Raw genomic sequence first — 25,340 nt, 5'->3', positions numbered from 1 at the left:
GGGAGACTGGGGACACAACACTACAAGGAAAGAAGTGTCCTCCAAGCAAATGCGTTCGGCTCCACGGAGCTGCCAGGCCCCTGTCCCTGTGCGATCACAGGCCGGGCCTCCGCTCCTTCTAAGGTCAGTGCACCGACGGATGTCAGGTGTGCCCCCGCATCCCCACCGCTCGGTAAGAGCAGGTCAGGCCCCAGCGCGCGCCACTTACAGGCCCGGCCAGCCCTGCTCCAGGTGGGGCGGGGCTGGCGCCGTGGGCGGGACCCGGCTGGGACGGGGGCGGGACCTGGGCGGGGCCGGGGCGGGGTCTGCGCCGCCGCGGGGGTCCGGGAGGGACGGGCGCTCGGCCAGCGGCGTAAACACCGCCGCAGCGTCGCGGCGGAGCAGGTGAGCCGGCTGGTCCGGGGCGTGCGGGCGGGGCTTGGTCTCCCGCAGCGACCCGCGAGCGGGGTGCTGGCCCCCCGCAAACTCCTCACCGCGGCGGGTCGCGGCCCCTTCCCCGGCGCGGGGCTGCGGTCCCTGTGCGCGCCTGTCCGGCCTCTGCGGCCGGCGCAGGGGCGGAAAGGGGAGCTCGCGGGGAAGCGGCGGCAGCGGCGGGGGCTGACCAGGACCTCGGGGATGGGAGGAGTGCGGGGAGCGGCCCCCAGGCCTGGGCCTGCGCGGGGCTATGTCCGCCTCCCCGCGGCCCGAGCCCGCTGGTGGTAGGCGCGGTGCGGCCCGCTGGAGGGCCGGGCATTTAAAGAAGCAGCGCACGTGGGTCTGGGAGGCGCGGGCACGGCGTCCTCCCCGCGCTGGGGCCGCCTTGGCTCCCGGGCGGATGGGCCTTGGAAGCAGGGGGTAGGCGAGGGTCTGACTGCCAGGGTTGGGAACCGACCGCAGATCGGGCCTGGAGCCGGCGATTTCGCTATCAACGGTGCTTGGCCGTTTTACAGCGGTGGGGAGACTCCCAGAATCAAGCTTTTGAAGCTGAAGAAAACTGAAACAGAGGCCAGTCCCCACCCCACATTTTATCCATGAAGAAACTCAGCCCACAGAGGTAACGCAGCTGTCCAAGGCCACCTAGATGGGATAGAGCAGAGCCAGGCTCAGAACCCGCAAAGGGGGGAATCTGCTTTCCAGCCCTGGCACCAGACCTCAGCCTTTGGGGAGTTGGATGAAATGCTTCTGTCTGCTGAATTAATGAGTATTTCCTTTTTGAGGAATGAGCTGTGGGTTCGTGGACTAGCGGCGTCCCCATTTACAGATGGAGAACCTGAGAGGATCCCCTCCAGAGCAGTTGCAGAGCCACCCTAATGGTCAGCCTGGGCTTTGGGGCGGGAGGGACAGTAACTTGATCAGGACCGACCCTGGCTTCTGGTGTGGTGCCCTTGATGTCCATTCTGTAGACACCTGAGCCTCCAGTGCTTTCAGCAGTAATTAAAGGCTATGGATAAGCTGCTTCAGGTGTGGGAGCCTCAGGGGGCCCTCTGCCTGAAGGTGGCTGTGTGGGAGCAGGCAGGTGTGTCAGCAGCTGTGTTTTCTGGAGCCGGCTGGGGAAGGGGCAGGGGTCCTGGGGCCAGCTCGGAGCTGTAGCCTCAGCCACCCAGCTGGCAGACAGGCAGGCTGGCGGTCCAGATTCCTTCCTGGGGTGGAAGGAAGGAGGAGCCTTTAGGTTTAGGGCTGGAAGTGGGGGGGCTTGGAGGAACATTTGCTGCAGAGTGGGCAAGAAGTCATTTCAGGATTTCAGGGAAAATTCTGCATGGTTAGGTGTCCAGGTGGCTGTGCGCCAAGTCTAGGGTCTTGGTGCATGCAGCGGGCAGGGGGCTGGATGACATGAATGCCCTGTTCCTGTCTATCGGAGAAGGAGCAGCCTAAGAAAGTACCTGGCTGCCACTCGCGTACCTGGAGGTCTGGGGTGTGTTGCCAGGCCTGTCACCTGCCCCTCAGCACCTCGACGGCTGCTCCCAGTCCCACCGCACACACGGGTTTGCCAAACGGGAGGCCTCCCCTCCCTTGGCCTCTGAGTTATTTTTCATTTTTATTTTTTAAGGTTTTATTTATTTGAGTAATCACTATACCCGACGTGGGGCTTGCACTCACAACCTGGGATGAAGAGTCACATGTTCATCCTACTGAGCGGGCTGGGCACCACAGGCACTACTGATGGTGAACTTGAAGAGTGTCATACACAGTGTCTCTCTACAGCTGCAGCCACACAAAAGTAGCTATTATTTTTACCCACTACAGTAATGGGAAACTGAGGCTCAGGGGGTTAAGCCACTTGTCCTATTAGGTGCCTTTGATGACTAGAGCACCAGGATTTGAACCCAGCTGGCTGGGTCTTAATCTTTTGAGTTTTTGCAGAGGGAGGCCTCCCACATTTGCTCCCTACCTGTGTCCCTGCCCTACTGCCCTGGACATTTCTGTGTGCTCTCCGTTAGTAGCTACCTGACAAAGCAATAAAAATAATAATTTTTATTTTTTTATTTTATTTTATTTTTTTAAGACTTTATTTATTTATTTGACAGAGAGAGATCACAAGAAGGCAGAGAGGCAGGCAGAGAGAGAGGAAGGGAAGCAGGCTCCCTGCTGAGCAGAGAGCCCGACGCAGGGCTCGATCTCAGGACCCTGAGATCATGACCTGAGCCGAAGGCAGCGGCTTAACCCACTGAGCCACCCAGGTGCCCCATAAAAATAATAATTTTTAAAAGATTTTATTTATTAGAGAGCATGAGTGGGGGGAGGGGCTCAGGGAGAGGGAGAAGCAGGCTTTCCGCTGAGGGGGGAGCCTGACATGGGACTCAAAGATCCCGGGACCCTGAGATCATGACCTGAGCTGAAGTCAGACACTCAACCTGCTGAGCCACCCAGGTGCCCCCAAATAATTTTTTCTAAAGAGACCAAAGCGGTGTGTGGGTAGATCACATGTGTGTTTCTACTGAAGATATCTTTGGCTGGTTTACAGCTCTTTGAGTTTGGCGCGTTGTTTAGTTGGGGAATGGCAAGACAACCAGTGTTTCTGCAAGTATTCCCACCTGTCCCCCGACTCCAGTGGCTGCGGGGAGGGCCGGCGGAGGGGATGTCAGGGCTCTGAGGCTGGCGGAGGCTTCCCCCGGCCAGGGCCTGGGAGGGGAGCTTGATCGGGGCCTCAAGCCTTGTGTAACCAGTGTTGACCTCCAGGCCGGGAGGTTGCGAGGCTGCAGTGGTAAAGTCTGGGGAAAGACCAGATGTCAGGGAGATCAACCTTGTCCAGCTTCTTCATTGCCTGGAAGAATGAGTTGCTCGTTCACCTTTGCCGCAGTATGGTCTTCTGGAGCACAGGAAGAAAAATAGAAAGGGTGCTCACCTTTCTTCTGTACCTTAACCAGAAAATCTGTGGCTTTATAGAGAGATAAAGATAATACATGTTTAGGAACTGTTTTTTAAAAGGTCCTCCCTTTGCTCTCAGCTCAAAGATAACCCCCGTCAGCATTACGCTTCCTTACAGCAGTGCACGCACATACATAGAATTCTTTATGAAAGTGTTGGAGGCAGGAAGCTGGGCGTGAAGTTTTGTATCCTATTTTTTTCTGTGAACGTTCCATCTTCAGAATGTTCCCTTCATGAGTATTCTTGCGTATAGAGAACGTGAGCGTGTCATTATTGATCTGACTAGTGCATAGCAGGACACTTTACCACCCTGAACCCACCCAGAGAAGCAGCATGCAGACTCCAGCCCCTTCCCCACCATGTGGAGCCCTAGTAGCAGACAGACGGAAGGCAGAGCAGCCCCCAAGCAGGAGTGAGGGGCTGGGGGCAGGAGAGAGAGGAGTGAAGCCCTGATCAGGAGGCGTGTGTAATTCCAAGACCTCTCGTCTGTGTTTTGGAGAAGATATATATCAAAGACATGCCTCCTAAGGATGAGAGTGCCCCCAGAGAGCCCCCCTGTGTGTGACCATGGCCCTGGGCCACTCAGAGTGTGCGAGTCTCAGGTGTTACTCTGGGTGAGCGGGGCAGTTGGCCGACCTGAACTGCAGCCAAGGTTTTGGCCCCTCTGGGCTCCAGTTTCCTTAACTACAAACTAGGGCACTGACCAGATGGCCTTTAAGGTCTGTGCCAGCTCTGGCGTCTGTCCTGTGGATGTGCCTTCGCCTTTGACAAAGCGCTTATGTTGCCAGAGGGCTGGGGCTAGGTGGAAACCGTGTCTCCCCGGGGCCTGGGTGAGGGGTGACCTTGGCCGCTGAACTCTCGTGTCTAGTGGTTTAGCGCACATGCTACTTTCCAAGGGGGCATCAACAGCTTCGCTCCCGGCCCGCTGTATCGCTGCCTATGTTCCGTCTGCATGGTAACTGCTATTTCCCAACACCTGCTCTGTGCCGGACACTTTACACATTATCCCTCGTTTTCACAGGACTCGTGCAAGGTGTGTCCATTCTGCTCCTTTCCAGATGAGTCCATCAACTGTCTCGGGCCACGCAGCCAGGGAGCATGTTCAAGTTCCACAGCTAGGTGATTGGATCGCTGCTTCTTGCTTAAAAAGAGCCCTTTTATCCTGGGCCCTCCTCGAAGGTGGCATGTTAGGGCCACGGCCTCTGCCGCTTTTCCCAAACTGCCCCCTCTCCAGGTTACTTCAGGACATGAGGGAGGTCTGCCTGGGCTCTGGGCACTTTTGAGTATAAGATGGCAGACATTGGTAGATGGAGAGCCTGGGTCCCCCTGGGGCCTCTGGTCTGGGAGGGTGGAGCAGCCCTCTTCAGGGAGGCACTCTGGCCAAGGCTGCCTCCCTGGGTTGGGGAGAACCGTGTGGTGAATGATGGTGCATCCCGGTTTGGGCTGAGGTGGACAGAGAGAGGGATGAATACCAACCAGGACCAAATACAAGTTTGGCTGCCCTGGGCCCGGGGAAGCAGGGAGGCACGGGAATTCCCAAGGGAAGTTTGTCCCTTGCAAACCACTCCCAGGTATGAGGGAGGCGGTGAGAACCTCCCGGGAGCCCAGCGGGGTATGGGTGACCCTAGGGAGGGGTCTGTGCAAACCTGAGCCACCCCCTTTGAAAGTGAGGGCTCCCGGTTCAATTCGGCCTGCTGCAGGACCCTGACCTTCCTCTGTCGCCCCTCCTGTTCGAGGTGAATGCAGTAACTCCCACTTTGCTTCTGGAGGAGCGATTTACATCTTTTTCCAAGGAGGAGCTCTCGGTTACTATGGCGTTTTACAGTCTGTCTCTGGAATGAGAAGGTCAAGGAAAATGGGTCACGGGGTTTCCTTAATAACCGCAGGAGCTGCTGACACAGGCATTCTGGGGGAATTCTCTGGGTTGGACTCACCGGGTTTGGCTAATTCAGCTTTTCGATCTCATTCAGCTGATTAATGGGAGGAAGTGGTGGCTTCTCTGGCTGTGTGGGTTTTGCACCTAACGCAAGCCAGGCAGCTCGCAGTCCCTGGGAAGGGCTGCCCCTCCTCCTGTAGGCCTTTGGAGGCTTCCTCGGCCCCCTCCCAGCTGGAGGAGGGCTGGTTGCTATGTGGTTGGTAGGACCTGCCAGGGGGTGGCAGTGAGAGCCTCTGCGCCCCGCCCCCGCCCGCCCGTCCTCCTCCCACGGGCGATCCTGACGTCACTGTCGCCCTGATGTGGACAAATATCGAGTAAGATTGTTGATCCGCATCCATTTGGGGGGTGGTTTTCCCCTCCCGAGATTTCGGAGTGCCGTCAGGCTTCGGTTCCAACCTGGAAGCAAGAGGAGTACTTCCCAGCTGCTCTGCTCTCCAGGAGCCAGGTAAAAAGAGGGGCCGCGTGTCCACCTGTCCCCCTCCCCCCACCAATCCCATGAGGGCACGCAGGAGTGGCAGGATGGGAAGGAACTCTGCCTCTGTGTTGATATTCCATATTTTCCTTTACAAAATTAATGTCTTGGGGTGCCTGGGTGGCTCAGTCTATCAGGCATCTGACTCTCAGTCTCAGCTCTGGTCTTGATCCCAGGGTTGTGAGTTCAAGCCCTGGTCTCCATGCTGGAGCCTACTTAAAAAAAAAAAAAAAAAAAAAAAAAAAAGAATGGCTAAAAAAAAAAAAAAAAGACTACAGGCACAATCCGTGTTTATAATAGAAGGTTTGAGAAATGCAGGAAAATGTGAAAAAATGGCCCACAGTCTCAGCGTTCAGAGGTTAACTGCATTTGGTGTTTTGTGATCTGCCTTGCCAGCCCTTCATACACCGACATTTTCGAAGAATGTTCAGATGGTCGTGAATGTGAACGTTTAAATCCATTACGTTGAACCCTGGACGTGTCCTAGGCCAGAGTCAGGGATTTCAGTAATTTGCACTTTTTGGACCATCGTAAACAACCGCAGCAAACGTGTTTATGAAAGTCTTTTATTATTTTCTTAGGGCAGATTCCGAGAAGTAGCAGTTCAGGATCCAAAGGTACGAATGTTTTGAAAGCTTCCCCTGTTAACGGCCTTCAGAAAGGTTGGTGGTGCTGGACCGTGGAGACCTAGTTTTTCCACGTCCTCGGCAGTGGTGGGCATTACTTGGGGACCCTCTGCGTCTGGGAGCTGCCTTCTCCCCCTGCAGCTTTCGTGGTGGGAAGAGAGAGCCTCGGGGCTCTCTGAGCAGAGAGGGTTTCAGGAGAAGGCGCGTTCTGTTTTCACTCCCAGATCCAGTGAGCAAGTAGTGCTGAGCAGGCCAGGGGATAGGGGCTGGATTGTAACAGGAGTCCTAGAGTCCTGAGCTGGGGGCCTGGCGGCTGGCTGGGCTTGGGTTCCAGAGCTGGGCAGCCCCAGGAGAGACTCTTAGCTGAGGGCCGTCTCAGGGTGCAGAGCCGTGGACCTTTGGTCAGAATGGAGCTGGGGATCCGCGCTCACTAAGTGGTCTAGCATAGCATTCAGGACTGTAGACGGTGACTGCCTGGGTACAAGGGTGACTTTGGACCTATCACACTGCAGACCTGTCTCCCCATCTGTAAAATGGGCAGGAACAGCAGCACCCAGCTCCGCTGTCACGGCATGCGGTGCGTGCTCGGGGCTCAGGGGTGGTGGCCCAACAGCCCCGCCCCAGGTGGCCTGGACCCTTGAGAAACAGCATGTTAAGGGACCCAGTCTTTTCTGAGTACTCAGTCCCCTGTCAGGTGTTCAGGGGTCTGAAGGCTCCTCACCTGTCCCTGCGCAGTCAGCAAGCCCAGAGGTTTGGGATTGGAGAGAGCTCCAATGTTCTGACAGTGTTGGTGGCTGGCAGCCACAACCCACTTGGGGCCTGCCATCCAGGGTCCTGGGAGTCTTGGGCCCTGCATCAGGGCAGGCTTGGGAGGAATCTGCCCAGATAACCTTTGTTTTCGGGCGAGGAGGCCATGCCTGAATTAGCTCTGACAGTCTTTCTTCAAGCTCACCTTGCCAGGCGTCCTTTGGGGACACCAGGGAAACACCGCAAGGCAGAAGTGGCCTCGGGACTGTCTTGTTAGCTGCTGGCAAGTGGCTGAAGAAATGGAAATTGGAAGGACTGGTCCCCTCCTCTGTGTCCCCACTCTCCCCCGTGGCTCCCCTTCTTTCAAGAAGCATCTGCGCTCCCTGTTTGTCCATTCCCCTCTTGCTTGTCATTGGGAGCCTGGCGGGGAGAGGGAGGGGGCTGCAGTCGTGAGGCTTCCCATCCTGGGACCTGGATCTGTTCCTCCAGTCACTGTGGAGATCACCTGCAGGCATCCCAGGGGCCTGAGAGGGAGAGAAGAGAGGTCCTAACTACACTATTAATTCCTACCCCCAGCAGAAGTGGCGTGCTGGAAAACAAGGTATTGAGAGAGCCCCCCCATAGTTTCAGGTCCCCTCAGACTGGGCTCCCTCAGGTTCACTGTGCCGGGTCCCGGGTCTGGCTGCCCTCCTGTGGCATTGAGCTGAGGCTGATGCTGGGGGGCTTGAGCAAAGAGGGAGGAGCCCCCTCCCCTCGTTCTGTTCACACCCCTCTTCTGTCTGGAAGCCTTGGCTGGCCCCTCCCTTCGGGACTCAGCCCTTGCTCCTCCCTTGGGGTGGAGGGTGGTTCCGGCCTTCTGGGGCCTCCAGACTTCCTGCTACCTGCTAGGTCCCCACACTCCAGCGGCAGGTCTGGGAGGTCCCCCATCCCACACGTCTTTCTGCCAGGATGCCCTGCCTCCCCCGGTCTCCACCTGGGAAGCTGTTCCTGGCCTTCATCCTTCCGAATCCTTGAGACCTGGGACCCCCCAACAACTGGACCCAAGCGCTGGCAGACTCCTCCTCCTCTTGACCTTAACTGCAGGAGGTCGGGCCTCGTCCCTGTTCAGGCACTTGTCTTCTCTCTTCCTCTGCTGGTCCTCCTGCTCTTGTCTTTCTGTTTTATTATTAGAATGTAATTAACGGGCTCTGCGGTATTACTCTCTGGTGTGCAGGTTTCCCAGCATGCATCACAAGAAGCGTCTCTTCTTCCCCTCCACCTGTGGGCCCCTCTCCCCTCTCCGGAAACCACCCTGTGGGTCTCTGTTTAGGGACCTGTTTCTTTGTGTGCTGCGTGGTTTTGTTTCTTGAATTCTGCCTGTGAGTGACGTCATCTGGTATTTCTCTTTCGACTCCTGCTCTGCTCTGTCTGCCCTGCATCAGGGGAGCTGGTTCATTTTTTTTTTTTTTAAAGATTTTATTTATTTGAGAGGGAAGGAGAGAGGAAACATGAGTGGGGGGAAGGACAGAAGGAGACGGAGCAGCACACTCTGTGCCAAGCAAGGAGCCTGATGTGGGGCTCGATCCCAGGGCCCCGGGATCATGACCCAAGCCAAAGGCAGATGCTTAACCAACTTGAGCCCCCCCGGGTGCCCTGGAGCTGCTTCATTTTGAGGCCCCTGTGAGACTGACCGGGAGCCTTTTGTCAAAGGTCCTAATCCGTGAGGTAAGCAGATGCAGGCTCTGCCTTTGGCCTGCAGTTGGGGGAGTGGAGGTGAGGGAGGTCCACTCGGGAGTAACCCTGGCCACAGCCTGGGCTGCAGGCCCTGTCAGGGTGAGCAGAGCTAGCTGGCGAGAGAAGGAACCTGCCTGCTTCCCTTGGAAGTCACACGCTCCGGCGGGAGCTGACGTGGGAGCAGGCATTCAGCAGACGCCAGGCCTGGTCCTCTCTCCCCAGTGCCCCGTAGCTCAGCCCCGAGGGCCTCTGGGAGGCATTGGGGGGAGAGTAGGCCTGCCCGGGAAGCTGGCAGGGACAGTGAGGTCCGCCAGGCATTGTCAGAAGCTCCTCCAGGCCCTTCTTCTGCCCTAGCTTCCTTGAGCTGCTGCTGGAAGGACACTGTGCTTGGGTCAGCACCGTGGAGCTGGGGGCGAGCCTCCCTGCGGTTCAGACCCTTCAGCCTGGCCTTCCCGTTGGGTCCCGCAGCTGTACTTTCCTACCAGACACACACAGACCCCACCTCTCCTGGTCTCGCTGCTCTCCTGCACCCCAGACTCCTTGACCCTTTTTAACCCATCTCACTCCTTCTCACTCAGCAAGTTCTTGGAGCAGACTCTGTCTTTCCCCTGAGAAGCTTGTCCCTGCCCACGGCTTTGTGCCTGGCTGTCGTCCTGGCTGTCGTCCTGGATTCTGACCTGTTTCATCCCCCACGTCCAGAGCGGATGGGTGTCCTCCCGGTGCCTCCCTCACTGGCGTCCGGCCTGTTGCCCCCGAGGCAGAGCCTGTCCCCCTCCCACGGTTGTCTTCAGGAACAAGAAGCTCCCTTTCTGTCTCCAGGGTTGCCGAATATCCTAATACAGTTCGGGAGGCCCTCCCATCGCCACAGCCCCCCGCCCGCCCCGATAGCACCGGGCCCCACCTGGAGTGTCTGTTCTTCATGCCCTCTGCCCTTTCCTCCCACCTGGAAAATTCTGTCTCTGTCAGGGATGGTATCTTCTCTAGAAAACATTCTTGATCTCAGAGAGTGACCCCCCCCCCCCCGTCATGTTTCTAAACCTCTTGGTGAACACTTAGATTGCATAATTGGTCACCTGGGATGGTTGCTGGTCTGTTTTGGTTTTTTTTTTTTTTGGAAGATTTTATTTATTTATTTGTGAGAAAGAATGAGTGAGCATGAGCAGGGGGGAGAGGGAGAAGCAGGCTCTGCACTGAGCAGGGAGGCCAACTCGATCCCAGGACCCTGGGATCATGACCTGAGCCCAAGGCAGACAGACATTTCACCGACTGAGCCACCCAGAGGTGTGTCTCTCGCTCTTTCTCTCTCTCTCTTTCTTTTTTTTTTAAGGACAAATGTATTTCTTGCTCATCTTCCTATCCCCAGAGCCCGGTGTGGTCGTTGTCCCACCACAGGCACGCGACAGATGTTTGTTGATTGAGTGAACAACCGCGCTGACCGTTGGGAGTAGCCACGACTTTTCTAGTCGGGCCTCTCTCCGGTGGCCTGGGTCTCCTCGGCCGTTCCTTCTGGTGGCTGCTGTAGAGGCAACTCCTCTTGTTCTCCAGCAGCCACTCGACCCAAGCATCCTGGGTGGTTGTCAGGCAAGACCTGTGGCCGGGTCTTCAGGCCGCCTCTGGCCACCACCTCAGTCCTCTGCTGCCTTTGCCTTGCAGGAAGATGGACAGAGGTACCCTGTGCTCCTTTCTCTAGGCGCTTCCCGAGGCAGGGCCATGCTCACGTTCATGGCCTCTGACAGTGAGGAGGAAGTGTGTGACGAGAGGACGTCCCTGATGTCGGCAGAGAGCCCCCCTCCGCGCTGCTGCGAGGAGGCCCGGCAGGGCCTGGAGGACAGAGAGAGCGCTGCCCAGTGGGTAGGTTCCTGCCGGTGGTCAGAGGCACCAGGCCCCTCGCCCTCATGGATGGAACCCAGGCACGCCCTGATGCGGGAGGGAGGGGAAAGTAGAGGTGAGAATCGGTCCCCCAGGGTAGGTCCCCCAGGGTGGGCGGCAGGTCCCGGTCAGTGAGGGCTCTGGATTGGGCAGCACGTCTGCAGTCTGCTGCGGACGAAACAGTTCTGTCCCCAGTCCCCGCGGGCTCGCCTTTCTGGCACAAGTGCCATGCAGCGGGATGCTGGGAGGGGAGCCCAGGCCTGGGGTGGCAGGGCAAGCACCATGGAGGGTTGGCGGCCAGACCCAGGAGCCATGGGATGAGCATCTACCTCAGTCATATGTGACGGTTGGGTTGGCTGCACTTAGAGACAATGGAAGTCTCCCTCTCACTGTTCTGGAGGCTGGGAAGTGCGAGCGCAAGGGGCCGACAGATCCAGCCCTTTCTGGGTCTTCTGTGCGGGTTCTTCTGGGTCTTCTTCTGGGTCTTCTGGGTCTTCTGTCCGGGTCCTCATGTTGTGGGCCGGCCAGGGAGCTCTCTGGGGCCCATTAATTTTATTTTATTTCTTTAGTTTCAGAGGTAGAGGTCAATGACTCATCTGTCTTATAAAACACGCAGTGCGCATTATGTCACGTGACCACCTTAATGCCCGTCCCCCAGCCGCCCCATCCCCCCATGCCCTCCCCTCCAGCAACCCCGAGTTTGTTTCCTATGATTAAGAAGAATCTCCTGTGGTTTGCTTCCCTCTCTGATTTTGTCTTGTTTTATTTTCCCTCCTTCCCCTATCTTCCTCTGTTTTGTTTCTTAAATTCCACATATGAGAGAGATCATATGATAGTTGTCTTTCTCTTACTTCGCTTAGCATCCTATCCTCTAGTTCCATCCGTGTTATTGTAAAGGGCAAGATTTCGTTCTTTTTGATGGCTGAGTAATATTCCATTGTAGATTTATACCACCTCTTCTTTATCCATCCGTCGGTGGGCATCTGGGCTCTTTCCGTAGTTCGGCTGTTGTGGACATTGCTGCTATAAACATCGGGGTACAGGTGTCTGGGGCCCATTTGTAAGGGCACTCATCCCATCAGGAGGGCTCCACCCTCACGACTCAGTCCCCTTGCAAAGACCCCCCCCCACCTTCACATTCCATCACATTGGGGGTTAGGGTCCAATGTGTGAATTTGGGGGGCACGCAGACATTCCGATCTTATCTCTGCAGGACATGAGGTTAAAACATCATAAGTCGGGGTGCCCTGGGGGGAGAGTCACCTAGCCTTACTACCTCCCACCCCGGCAAGGCAAAATAGCATCTGGAGTTGCCCGAAACCCCAGCTCCATTTTGCCCGTTAGAGTATTTAAAACCTTTCATGGGGAATTTTTCCTGCCAGCTAGCCTTAGTCCCCGTTGCTGAAATTAGAGCTCGTTTCTCCCATCCTCTGAATTCCCAGTGAGCTGGTCTCTGGTTTCTTCAGCTTAACGCCACCACCAGCCACTCCTAACACCTCCTTTGCACTTTTCCTTTTCTTAACTGAGAATCTCACTTGGAATTCTCTCTGCAAAGAACCAGTATTGAAGCAACGGTCCTTTTGAATGTGTGTTTTGCTTGGCTATGGTTCTGGAGGTTCATGTAATTAACGAGGCAGCAAGTGACCCTAAATTGGCGCGATTCCCAAACAGAAATTCTTGCAGATGGGTTTGGGGCAGCAGGTGCTGGGGTCCTGCCCTCCCACCCTCCCAGAACACGGACCCACCCCACCAGGAGTTTGGTGCCAGTTAGCCCATCAGAATCTGCTTCGTGGCTTCCAGTTCTCCATGCCCAATTTTGCACATGTCAAGGGAGTTCCAAGCAATTTGCTCCTCTGCAAATCCCCAGTGTCTTACAGTCAGAGGGTCCTCATGGGTGCTGACTCTTCTAGTGAGTGTAATCTGTCTTCCTCCTCTGTCACCTGGCCAGTCTCCTCCCAAATCCATGTGGCTCCTTGAACAGAACTGAGTGGCATCTGAATCCCTGAATGGAGGGAGGGGGGAGATCCCTAGATGCGCTCCAGGCTCCTGAGCCACACGTCCTGGGCCTGCAAGCTGCCCTCTCCTGTGGCTGCTGTAGCCCCTTCCCGCATTTGCGGTGGCGTGTGCCAGCTCTGAAGCGTCTCCGGCCGATCTCATAAATGTTTCCAGTGCCCTGCCGTCCCAGCCCTGCAGCATCTAGACCGCAGCCCCCTAGGCTGGTTCTTCCGTCTGGAAAGCAACACTCAAACTGCACTCTTCCAGTTCCAAAATACCCGTGCCCGGCACCGCAGAGCCCACCACGGGGGCGTGCCATGGCCCTCACCGAGCGGTTTTCCGCAGAGAAGCCAGGATAGCGAGGAGGACCTCGACGAGGATGCAGACCGCTACATGTGCAGTGGGGTCCCCGGGCAGCCATCGGGCCTGGAGGAGGAGCTGACCCTCAAATATGGGGCAAAGCACGTGATCATGCTGTTTGTGCCTGTGACGCTTTGCATGGTTGTGGTGGTGGCTACCATCAAGTCCGTGCGCTTCTACACAGAGAAGAACGGCCAGCTGTAAGCTGGGGAGCAGGGCAGGGTCGGGGGGAGGGTCTCGGCACCCGCAGCTCCACGCCAGGGGCCTGTGCAGAGCTGGGCTGAGAGCTGCCTGACTCCATGCTCTGCTCCGTCCACCGCCTCCCAGCGGTGTGACCTGCGCGGGCCCTTCCCTAACTGCTCTCTGCCTCAGTTTCCTTGTTTATATAATGGGTCTGACCCCAGGAGAACAGGGCGAGTTAGAACCCTGGCTGCTGCCACGTGGCAGAGGGCAGGCTCTGGGTGTGGGGTCCCGGGCACAGGGTGCCACCCCATGTGACCGAACAGCTGGTTTCCTCTCTGGGCTGCCCTCCTGCGGCCGGAAACCCACATGGGGTCAGGAGATTTCTTAGTTGGCTTCCAGCCCAGGGAGTGAGGTTTGGATCCCTGTAGCGGAAGGCAGAAGCACGGACAAGTGGGAAGCCCCCTCTGCTCCCTGGCCCGCTGCTCTGGGGCAGTCGCCTGCCTCTGACTACCTTCTCTGAACTTGGTTTCTAGTGTCTTTAGTTAGTTTCCTTTCCCTTTGGTTTGGTTTTTCTGAAGAAAGTGGCAGGCTTATGCTGGGCCGGCCACAGAGCCGGTGGGAGGGGGCCCAGCAGACAGTGTTCAGGGAAGGTGAGTGCTCAGCAGGCAGGAAGTTTCCGCAGTCCAGGGCAGACAGGGTGGACAGGGCAGGGGTCTAGGGCACGGCCTCTCGCCTCTCTTGGCTGCAGGTGCCTCTGCTGCTGGCCTGCCCTGAGTCGGGTATGAGTGTGGGGGTTTGCTGGGCGCCCTGGCCTGGAGAAGAGGGGAGAGCAGGAGAGCCCCTCAGGGAGGGGGAGGCCTGCTGGGAGTTGGGGGGGAGAGCACCTCAGGGAGGGGGAGGCCTGGTGGGAGTGGGGGGAAAGCACCTCGGGGAGAGGGAGGCCTTGGGGGGGGTGTTTGGGGGAGGGGGAGGTGCGGGAGGGAGGCCTCAGGGAGGGCAGGCGAGCACCTTGGGGAGGGGGTGGCCTGGGGGGGCCCCTTCCTTTTCTGCTCAGAGCTCAGGCATCAGGCTAAGGCTGGGTGGCTCACGGGCAGGCCCTATGGAGCAGGCAGGGAGCAGAGTCTGCAGCCCGCCATCTCCCTCAGCATCTACACACCATTCACCGAGGACACGCCCTCTGTGGGCCAGCGCCTGCTCAACTCTGTCCTCAACACCCTCATCATGATCAGTGTCATCGTGGCCATGACCATCTTCCTGGTCGTGCTCTACAAGTACCGCTGCTACAAGGTAAGGGCCAGCCCTGCCCACTGCCCCATCCTGTCCGCCCTGCCCACTGTCCCATCTTGTCCATCCTGCCTGTTGCCCTGTCCTGTCTGCCCTGCCTGCTCCCCGCTGCCCTGTCCTGTCTGCTGCCCACTGTCCCATCTTGTCCATCCTGTCTGCTGCCCACTGCCCTGTTCTGTCTGCCCTGCCCGCTGCCCCGTCCCGTCCTCCCGGCCCCCTGCTGCTGCATACTTGCCAAGGCTCTTGCCCGAGAGGGAGCTGACGCTGCTGTTAGACGTGCCCCCCCGGCCCCTACCCCCGTGGGGGTTCCCCGCTGCCCGTTCCTTGGAGCTTGTGCGGAACCCCGCCTGCCCCCGTCCCTCACTGTAGCATTCGCCACGCCCCTTCTCACGTTCGGGAGTTAATTTTATTTAGCTGCTGCTTCAGAAGAAACGAGATGTTCTGATTTAGCGTCCCTGTGCCCCACACTTCCCTGCAGGTTTACTTGACCTCCTTGTTTCCCTCTCAGCTGGCTATGCAGGTGCTATGCTGAGGTCTCCGAGGCCTGGGGGACTGGCGGACCCTTAGCTGTGGCGAGGACCCTGGGAGCCCCGGGGGACCCCCTCCCTCGGCCCAAGCAGGGGCGTTGTCCCTCCCCAGGCAGGCCATGAGCTTTTGGACGTAGGTTTTAGGGTCTGAACCCCTGAGGCCTGAAAGAATGACACGCTGGGGATGGCTGGTTGGAAGTGGTCCTCACACTGGCTGCCACCCTCTGGGCACAGGTGGGGAGCACAGACAAGGCTCAGCCCAAGGGCAGAAACCTGTCCCAGCCGGGATGACTGCAGGGGTGGACAACAGGAGGGCTGCTGCAAGTGCTGGGATGCCAAGGCTGACCGGTGAATGATGACTTGTGGAAATAAGGCAGTTTTAAGTGGGGCTGGGAAGCATCATGGGGTTGTGTGGTCGGAGCAGAGGCCATGGGGCCTGTGAAAATAAGCCAGTCAGGGGCTACAGAAGGACAGCACTGCTGTGGTTAGCGGCTGTCAGGCGACTCGTCCCGGGACTGGCGGGAGGCAGATTGGCAAGGTGTCCTTACGGATTCTGTGACACTCAGGAGAGCAGTGGTGGTGGTCCTGGGGGGCGGAGGCGGCTGGAGCGAGGAGAGGCAGCCCATCCCAGAGGCAGCCAGGCCACCGCCTGCCTTCCAGGTAGACCAGGTTCCCACTGAGGTCCCCAGTGGCTCAAGCAGGTGACTAATGAGGGGAGGCTGGTGGCAGTGACTCCACCGTGCCCCTGACAGCTGGCTAGGGGACTGGCTTAGGACCAGCCTACAGTCGTCTTTGATCTGCTGCTTTGGCCAGGACAGCAGGCACGTGTCTCTCTAAGGACCTGTGAGTAGACCCTCCGGTGGCAGGGCTGTTCCTGGGGTGACCAGAGAAAACTCCCTCAAAGATAGCCGTGACCACTTTAAGATAGCACCCCAGCAAGTCTCCCGTCACTTTGCCCTGACGTTCCCTTTCTCGTACCTGGGACTACCTGACTACATGTATATACATTTACGAGCTGCGACCCTCACTTGGCGGGGCGGGTGGAGGGGGTCTCCAGTGTACCCACCCTCAGTGAGGGAACAGGGCTCTGATTGCTCCCACCTGACGGGTCCTGCTCCACGCCCTTGCCAGCGGACCCGGGGAAGACTCTGGATTTCTCTGCCCTCTTTATCAGTCACATGGCCACTCCGTACCTTCCAGCACGGTCATGGAGGAGCCCAACGGAGATTCCTGAAGCTTGGGCACCAGTCCCAGGAAGCTGGGGCCTGTGTCCATCCTGCCCATTTCTGTTGTCTAGTTCATCCATGGCTGGTTGATCATGTCCTCCCTGATGCTGCTGTTTCTCTTCACCTACATCTACCTCGGGTAAGTCACCCTCCCACCAGGCTCCAGACTCTGCCCTTGTCACTGCTCTGACCCGGTCCTTCCTCCCCTGGGCCCCGTGGCAGGCCACGCCTCCCTTTCTTGTTCCTGATTTAAAGGATCACAGTCCACATGGAGGGCGATCTCTGTGAACCCAAGAGGGGTATAGACCCCTTAAGATTCACATTCTCATCTTTGGGCCGGGCTTAGGTGCTTGCTCGTTTGTGGGAAAAGTGATCTGTTCTGTTGCCTTTAATCTCGAATGGTGGCCTGACCCAGGAGAGACTGGAGAGACAGGAGGACCTTTCTCTTGGGCAGAGGGTCTTCTAGGTTGTGCCAGTGCAGGTTGACATGAACCAACCCAAGGATGAGACATTGGCACAGTCACCAATTTGTTCCAGAAAATACTTGACGTGGTTCATTGTAGGACCCACAGAACCGGGAAAGGGGGTGTTAGTGATGAAGCCAGAGGTCAGAAGGACCAGCTGGGAGTTTAGTGGTTGAGGAGCAGGGAATGTTGAACTGTGTCTAGCTGGGGGGTCTCACCTCTCCACTGACTTTCCCACCCATGCTTGACTCTGGTCACACAGGGAAGTGCTCAAGACCTATAACGTGGCCATGGACTACCCCACCCTGTTCCTAACTGTCTGGAACTTTGGGGCGGTGGGCATGGTATGCATCCACTGGAAAGGCCCCCTCGTGCTGCAGCAGGCCTACCTCATCATGATCAGTGCGCTCATGGCCTTGGTGTTCATCAAGTACCTCCCAGAATGGTCTGCCTGGGTCATTCTGGGCGCCATCTCTGTGTACGGTAGGCAGACGCAGGTGGGCTTTGAGCCTGGTGGTGGGCGGTGGGGGCCGTGTCCAGGGGTCGAGTCCTCTTCACTGGTGCCCACAGGTGGCAGGGGCTGAAAGGGGCCTCCCTCCCCGATGAATGCTGGACGGTCTCCCCTCTGAGAGGCTCACCTTTGTGAGATAGAGAGGCTGTGGGGCCCGGGGCCGTGGGCGCACTCACTATTGTTTGCACCACTGTCGAGTGCTCACACTGGTGAGTGCTGGACACACTAGGAGATCTGTTCAGAGCAGCCGTAGAGTCAGGCGCGGGGCCGTGAATCACCAACGCCCAGAACTGCTCATTAGCGGCTCAGTGACTAGGGTTCGTGTGATTCTCTTTCCCCATCACTTCCATTTTGAGGGTAGGGGATGGGAGGATCCGGACAACAAGCCCACCACTAGGGCCCTGAGCCACGCGGCAGTTCCTTGTTTCCGGTCCGCCCGTTTAGACTCTGTTCTGGGCTTCAGCCGGTGTGGGTTCCCCAGGTCAGGGCTGGAAGCCCGCGGGTTGGGGCCAGGCATGCAGGACACACTTGGAGCCTCGCTCTGGGGCTCTGGGCTGCATTTGCCCCAGTGTTCGCGGGCCAGCTCCCCTCTCTGGGGGCTGCTTGGGAACACATGTTACGGGCCACATACCCTGATATCTTTGCTCTCCCAGATCTCGTGGCTGTGCTGTGCCCCAAAGGGCCACTGAGGATGCTGGTGGAGACCGCCCAGGAGAGGAACGAGCCCATATTTCCTGCCCTGATATACTCCTGTGAGTGACCCCTACGTCTCCTCCCGAGGTCGAAACCGGGGGCTGCTTCCTGGCCGCGGCTTTCAGAGTTCACTGGTCTAAGAGGAGGGGGTGGCCTCGGTGATCCCGGGGTGGCTTGCCTGCCAGGGACAAAGACTGTGGCTGGATCTTGGTTTCACACAGAAGATGCTGAGAGAGTTAGGGCCGCCCGGGGCTGCAGGAGACATGGTCCGCCCCCCAGCTGTGGCCCGTCCAGCATCTGGTGGCGCGTGGTGGGCACTGCCTACGGCCACCCGCTCGGCCCTCCACCCTCCTGAGAGGGTGCTTCGGAGAGGGGCTCTCGAGGGCGGGGGTCTGGGGGCGCAGGTGTACCTGCTCTTTGTTGGGCTTCCTCCACGGCTCCATGGCTGGTGGAAGTCTCTGAAGGGAAGGCACACAGCGCTGCTGCTGGCTGCGGGGGCCGGACTGTAGGGAGTGCGTTTGACAGACAAGCATCAGACCCACACTCTGCAGCAAGCGCCGTGCTGGGCTTCCGAGGTGCTGCAGGAGAGAAGACCCACGTGGCCCCAGGCATGATGGGGCTCACAGCCCTGTGGTCCCGTTGCCTTCCCATCTGTTGGTGGGCGTGGCTGAGGAGTGAACCCGAATGCCCGGGGCTCGCCGTCTGCAGGTTCAGACCCGCCGCTGAGTGCTGGAGATCATCTGCAGAGGCAGGAAGGAGCTTGGAGTGGGAGCCATTGGCGGGGGGCCCACAGCCTAAAAGCAGGTTCGAGGCCACTTTGAGGAAGAGCAGAGACCACATGTGGTGGGCTGAGACGGGGCTCTTACCTGTGTTCACCGTCTCTGTGCTGTGGGGGAGCACACGTTCTTGGAGGGGAGACATGCTTGGTCAACAGATGAAGTGGCAGGGAGGCCGAGGACTTTGTGGGGGGGGGTGCTGTTTTGTGTTTGGTGGTTGAGGACACCTCTGTGTTAAGGTGACATTTGACCCGAGACTTGTGTTAGGAAGCCCAGGGGGCAGAGTTCCAGCAGAAGGCCCTGAGGTGGATACAGCCCAGTACTTGGGGAGCTGAAGCCATGGGGGGCAGAAGGGAGGAGGGGGCCCATCCAGGGGCACTGGGGAGCCACTGGAGGGCAAAAGTGGGGAGGGAACAGGTGAGGGGGTGCAGGTCCAGGGACGCTGGGGAGCTGAGGCCAGCTGGGTGGAAGAGAAGGAGGAGGGGCAGGTCTGGAGGTACAGGTCTAGGTGCGCTGGGAGCCGAAGCTGGCAGGGGGCAGAAAGGAGGGGCAGGTCTGGGAGCACTGGGGAGCTAAAGCCAGTGGGGGGCAGAAGGGAGGAGAGGCAGGTGAGGGGGCACTGGGCCCTGCAGGCCATGGTGAGGACTCGGCTTTCACTCCTGAGTGAGCTTCATGCCCTGGAAGGCTTTGGATCAAGCTGACATGAATATTTTAGCAGGATCACTCAAGTTGCTGAGGGGAGAGGAAACGGCATGGTGGCAAGAGTGGGAGAAGCCAGGTTTGGGGGTGACTAGCAGTCCAGGAGTGGGGTTGTACGGCTGTGGCCCCGGGAAGGACCACAAGGGTTCTGAAGATACTTTGGAGGCCAAATTGGCAGGATTTGCGATGCTTGGGGTACAGACCAGGAGAGAGAGTCAAGAGCGTCCATGTGTCTTGGGGTCTGAGCAACATCAGGGTTAGAGATGCCACACAGTGAGAGGGACAGGGTGGGGCCACCATGGCTGCCATGGCCACGTGGGGAATGTTCTAGACGAGGCACGCTCATGGGGCCGCCAGACGGAGACGTGGGGACACGTGTGCGATGGGAGGTGAGGCGAGAGTTTCCGGGCCAGAGAGAGACGAGTCAGTGCTCCCGACCCGGCAATCCCACCCTGGACGGAAGCCAGGGGAGCCGGACACGGGGTCTCCACAGCTGTCCACACACCCGTGCCCGTAGCCGCATCGCACGTGGTCGCCGAGGGCTGCGGTCACGCCATGTCTGTCGACCGCCAGGCGGGTGAACGACACTCGGCGAACGCACCGTGGAGCGTCGTTCAGTCCTGAGAAGGGACGTGTCCGGCCACGGGCCGCGTGGATGAGCCTGGAGGCCACCGCGCTGAGTGAGCGAAGTGTCATGGAGGGTCAGCGCTGCCCCCTGTATGGGGCCTCGAGAGGACTCGGGAGCTAGAATGGGGGAGCGGCGGCTGGGGAGGGTAGTTTCAGGGCCGGAAGACAAGCGGTTCTGGAGTCTGTCTCCCAGCAACGTGGGTATAAAAAAAGCCCAGGAAGGGCACTGTATGCCCATATCTGTTGAGTCCGGGCCCCTCCCCCAGGGGCCCCCAAACAAGGGGCGTAGACACATCCCCACTGGAGGTGACAGTCCTGTGCGGGCTTTTTGGGGATGCTGCCTTCCAGGCCCCGGGGGCAGCCTCACTCAGCAGCGCCTAACGCGCAACCTTTTCTCCTTCTGTAGCCGCCATGGTGTGGACGGTGGGCATGGCCAAGCTGGACCCCTCCTCCCAGGGAGCCCTTCAGCTGCCCTACGACCCTGAGATGGGTGAGTGTCGGGGGCTGCCCTCTCTGGGAGTGCAGAGCCGGGAGGGGCGGAAGGGAAAGCAACTCCTCCTGGACGGGCGCGTGCTGAGGACTGAGCGAGGGGGGGACATCCAGCTCCGCTCCCTTTCCTTGTGACACATAGCAGAGAGCTTTTCTGTCTGTCTCGGGGGGGCGCTGACTGGTGGGTGAGGACTGGGGGAGCCCTGAGCTCGGAGAGCCCTCTGACTAGAGTCTTGTCTCTCTCCCTCACCCCTGCCCCCGCCTCACACCGTGACTGTTCTCGGTTCTCTTCGCGGACACCCAGAAGAGGACTCCTATGACAGTTTTGGGGAGCCCTCGTACCCGGAAGTCTTTGAGCCCCCCCTGCCTGGTTACCCAGGGGACGAGCTGGAGGAAGAGGAGGAAAGTAAGGTGCCCAGGCCCAGAGGGTCTGCGTGGGCCCAGGGGTGGGGGCAGGGGTAGAGCTGGGGCTCCCTGAAGTCAGGGAAGGGTGTGGGAGAGAAGCACCCCCCTCACGTCAGAGGTGGGCACAGAAGTTCCAGGACCAGCCTGCCAGAGGTGGTGTCTTGTTGGCTACGCCGGGCTGCGATGGGTGCTCTTCCCGCTTACCAGATGGGAGCAGGCGTGGGTGGTGTCTGTACCGCACTGGGTGCGAGCAGTAATCCAGTCCTGGCTCGGGTGTACCTGCCGTGGGCTCTGATCGCCCCCACTGGGCCCAGGAGGACCATGCGGGAGAACAAGGGGGCCAGAGCACAGTGACCCAGCTCCTTGACCTGGTCTCAGGCCCTGGGGAAGTTACCTGAGGGGGTTACTTCTGAGCTGAGCTCTAGGGGTTGAGCTCTGGGAGCAGGGGATGCAGGGGTGGGAGTTGGGGTACAGAGGCCAGGGGCCCACAGTCCAGGGTGAGTTAGAGGAAGGCCAGGAAGGAACCCTACATCAGAGGTGCAGACATGGGACTGGGAGGCTCTTGGGCACTCAGAGGGCCTCCCAGATCGAAGTGGGGGGTTCTGGCCTGTGCACCATGCCCGGGAGGGGGGACCCCGGAGGGTTTTGAGTTTTGTGGGAGGAAGGACATGACCCAGTGCGGGCAGGGTTGTAGGCTGTGGAGAATTCATCCTAGTATGCACTTGTATGGCCTGTAGGAGGGCCCAGTGTAGCTATGGGAGCACAAGCTATGGGTTCGGGGCTCAGGCAGGTGGGCAGGACAGCCACTAACAGCGCTGCCCCACACTCAGGCCACCATGGGCTGTGGAACACAGGGTCCCATGTGCCACTCGGCACAAAGCAGGTGGGCTGCGTCTGTGTCCTGGTGGAAAGACTGTTTGCATCCCCCTTGGCCATGTGCCCTTGGACCTGTCGTCAAGGCCGTCTTCCACACAGGCCCTTCCCTGTCTCTCCCTGGGGGTCACTACCCAGTTCTGCCCCACTACCCCTCCAGTTGCAGTAGTCCCCTAGGACGACTCCGGGGGCCAGGAAAGTCCTGTACTTACAGTTTTATTGTAAGGGAGATAACTAAGGACCAGCCTTGCGAAGGGATGTGGAGGGCAGGTGTGGGAGCTGTGGAGCTGTGGAGAGCTCTCTTCGGGAGGCATGAGGGCGGGTTTTGTGTATATATATATATATATATATATATGTATATATATATATATATATATATGTGTGTGTGTGTGTATGTGTGTGTGTATATATATATATATACACACACACATACACACACACACACGCGCGCGCGCGCGCCGCCACCCACCACCCACCCCCCAGCACGTGGATACGTTCATCAGGCTTCAGGGGTCAGAGTCTTACTGGGTTGCATTACATAGATGTGACTGAGTCCTCGCTCGGGGCCTGTTCTGTCCCCCTGAGGCCAGCTGGGCCTAGTCCTGGTCTCACAAGGTTGGTCTTTCTGGTGGAGCAGCCCCTCCAGGTCCTCTCACTCAAGGGTTTAGGATTCTGGGTCTCCTGAGTAACAGATGCTCCCGTTACATGGGAAATTCCGGGATGTAGCCTCCCTCCCAGGGACCAGGGACAAAGGCCAGAAAATTCTTCATGTCCCAGCAGCACTGGCACCGGCTTGAGGAAGGAGGAGGGAGCCTCGGGGAGTGCCGGGAGCAGCTGTGGAGGGCCAGCCCTTGGGGGTTATGCCGCACTCGTACTCGGGGTGCAGCTGAGACTCTGCCCTGGAGGCAGTGGGGAGCCCTTAGTGGCTTCTGGGCCTCGCGTAGGCACAGGATGGGAGCATGGAGCTCATCTGAGATGTGACTGAGAGGGAAGGGCAGAGCCTCACAGTGGGGGTGGAAAAGTGGAGGGTGGGTATGAGTGAGAGGGACGCTGACAGACCACCGTAAGGGGCATGGTGGAGACAGACGGACAGACAGCAGAGGAAGGAAGGAAAGCAGGCTGCGAGAGGTGGTGAGCCGGAGGCCTGCTTCCTCTCTGGGGGCTGGAGCCAGCCTGCGGGGGTCTGGCCTGACCAGGGAGCCCCTGTGAGCCTCGGGAGGCAGCAGAGGGGCGGACAGGCAGCAGGCCTGTGTGGGCAGCCTTGTTCGGTAAACGTCTGCCGAGAGCCTCGCCGCTAAAGGAGGACTCCGTGGGGCAGGCCTGCCTGAAGGAGACAAAGTCTTCTGTGCGCTGTCTGTTCTCGGCTACCATCAGCCAGAGATAAGCTAATTACCAAATACGCTTATCTCTTGTCACCAGGAAGGGTCGCCCAAGGCACTCACCACAGTGTTTGTGCTCTGGAGAGGAGTGAAATTAACCTCCCTAAAAAATACTTCTAAGTTAGCCCTAAATTTTACAGCCTCCCACCAACCCCTGCAAGTACGTTTTATTTGCTCTTTTAACTAAGTGTCAAGCACCAGTTTTACCCCAATTGTCAGAAATGATAGCTTTTCACAGCCCGGCTGCCAGGTGGCCCAGCCCAGCGGCCCCTTTTCCCCCCTGGCCGCTGGTTTTCCACCGCAGCCAGTCCCTGCCCCAGAGGCCAGGTGAGGTGGGCTGACAGCGACCCTGCCCTGGGTCTCAGACTCAGGACTCTGGTCCCAGGTCCCCTGGATCCCTTGGAGCAGGCAGAGCAGCTAGGCTGTGGGCTGGCCTCTGCCTTCACCCCTTCCTCTTGGGGCTCCCGACGCTCATGGGCTCGCTCTGTCTTCCCCGCACAGGGGGCGTGAAGCTCGGCCTGGGGGACTTCATCTTCTATAGCGTGCTGGTGGGCAAGGCAGCGGCCACGGGCAGCGGGGACTGGAACACCACGCTGGCATGCTTCGTGGCCATCCTCATTGTGAGTGGGCTGGGTGTACCCCTGCTCTGTCTCCCCAGTTTGGGGGGGAACCTAGATCCAAGGAGAGTTTCAGAGGCTGCTGTCCCTTGGAGGGGCAAGATGGTGGGGGCTGGGCAGGGCTGTGAGGAAGCCCCTCGAGATGAGACCAGGCTTATAGGAGGGTCCGGGCCGGGCAGGTGTGGCTGAGGGACTCTGGCATCATGGACCACACATCTGGCCGCACGGAGGCTTGGCCGACATTGTGTGTGGTCTCATGATGTCTGTGAGGCAGGGAGGGGGCCCTGTCACTTTGAACCCCAGTGGTGACTCAGTTTGGCCAGACACCCATGATGCGGGAAGTGCCCCAGGAGGACTGCATCTAAGGAGAGGAAGCTCCGAGCAGCATGTGCTCCATGTTCCAGCCCCTTGAAGCCAGGTGTCCGGGGCATGTCAGGGATTGGGTAGTGGACCCCCAGACTGACCTGAAGCCCTGCCCTCCCCAGGGACAGGGCAGCTTTTCTAGTCCCCTGTCCCCTCCCTGTACCACTGCCCCCGTTGGCCAGGACAAATACATGTCCCTTAAGGGGAGGCCACCGGCCACTGGTCACGCATGTCCCCGCTGTTGCCAGATGGGGCGGTGGTCTGGGAGTCGGCAGGCTCCCACGAGAGCATGCAGGTGTTAGACGGGGTGAGCGCTCCCCCTCTGGCGCAGCACAGAGCTTCGAGAGGCCCCGGGAATATCAGGTGTCCAGGGCTGTTGTCCGACCCGTCCCTTGCTGACACCAGAGCCCGGGGGTTGGACCTCAGCTGCTGCCCACCATCCGCACCGGCGGTCACCACCCCCCTCCCCTCCGTGTCCCGCAGGGTTTGTGTCTGACCCTCCTGCTGCTTGCTGTGTTCAAGAAGGCGCTGCCCGCCCTCCCCATCTCCATCACATTTGGGCTCATCTTCTACTTCTCCACCGACAACCTGGTGCGTCCGTTCATGGACACCTTGGCTTCTCATCAGCTCTACATCTGACGGGGCCGGCAGCCATGGGAAGCTGTCGTGGGGGCCCTCACGTAGTTCTACACTCTAGTGCCATATATTTTTAAGACTTTTCTTTCCTTAAAAAAAAGAAAAAGAAAAAAAAGTGTCGTGTTTACTTGGCGAAGAGGAAGAACCAACTTTCTGGTGCTAGTGGTTTTGTCACCTGACCATGGCTCACTGTCTGGAAGCACCGGGAGTTGGTCCGGACGCGCCCTGGACCGCTGGGCCACGTGGGGAGGGTGTGGCGAGGTCGCCCACCCCATGCCACAGCCCAGGATGCTTCGAGAGCCAAGGCAAAGGAAGGGACCAGGAGCTCGTGCTCGGGATGGCACCTAGCACCTGCCTACTCTGGCAGGAGAAGAAAGCCAGTTTGCCCTGAGTGTAATGTCCCCAACGCTTTGTCTGTGAAGTCATCGTTATTTTACTACCTTTAGAAACCGAGTCCTGTTCTTGTTACAGCAGTTACTGCTGGGAAGTGGCTTAATATCAATAAATAGGTGAATCTTCCTGGAA

At 58.6% G+C, this 25,340-nt stretch overlaps 1 protein-coding gene across 13 annotated transcripts; it reads left to right on the top strand.

Moving 5' to 3' along the window:
- The first annotated feature begins 298 nt into the window (after positions 1–298).
- PSEN2 (presenilin 2) lies at positions 299–25,340 on the top strand. Of its 13 annotated transcripts, none has more exons than XM_047704770.1 (12): positions 1,205–1,292; positions 6,335–6,370; positions 10,530–10,690; positions 12,878–13,263; positions 14,341–14,533; positions 16,355–16,422; positions 17,010–17,230; positions 17,912–18,010; positions 20,460–20,543; positions 20,847–20,948; positions 23,701–23,819; positions 24,663–25,340. In XM_047704770.1, exons 1-12 carry the CDS (start codon positions 1,241–1,243, stop codon positions 24,816–24,818), a joined length of 1,677 nt encoding a protein of 558 aa, XP_047560726.1. In that variant the 5' UTR covers positions 1,205–1,240; the 3' UTR covers positions 24,819–25,340. The 13 variants fall into 13 exon arrangements, with proteins under 13 accessions (XP_047560730.1, XP_047560727.1, XP_047560726.1 ...); XM_047704777.1 differs by lacking the exon at positions 1,205–1,292 and adding an exon at positions 4,497–5,726; XM_047704774.1 differs by lacking the exons at positions 1,205–1,292; positions 6,335–6,370 and adding an exon at positions 299–384.

Source organism: Lutra lutra, chromosome 15 (assembly GCF_902655055.1).
Source record: "Lutra lutra chromosome 15, mLutLut1.2, whole genome shotgun sequence".
NCBI lineage: Eukaryota > Metazoa > Chordata > Mammalia > Carnivora > Mustelidae > Lutra > Lutra lutra.
Note: the sequence above shows the minus strand (reverse complement) of the source record. Positions and strands in the feature narration are given on the sequence as shown.

What these genes read in the sequence shown, in the direction of transcription:
- PSEN2 (XM_047704770.1), top strand. Translation starts at nt 1,241, where the DNA reads ATGGAGAACCTGAGAGGATCCCCTCCAGAGCAGTTGCAGAGCCACCCT. An exon ending in TAGCAGTTCAGGATCCAAAG is followed by an intron (nt 6,371 to 10,529) that starts GTACGAATGTTT and finishes TCCTTTCTCTAG; the next exon opens with GCGCTTCCCGAGGCAGGGCC. An exon ending in ACAAGTACCGCTGCTACAAG is followed by an intron (nt 14,534 to 16,354) that starts GTAAGGGCCAGC and finishes TCTGTTGTCTAG; the next exon opens with TTCATCCATGGCTGGTTGAT.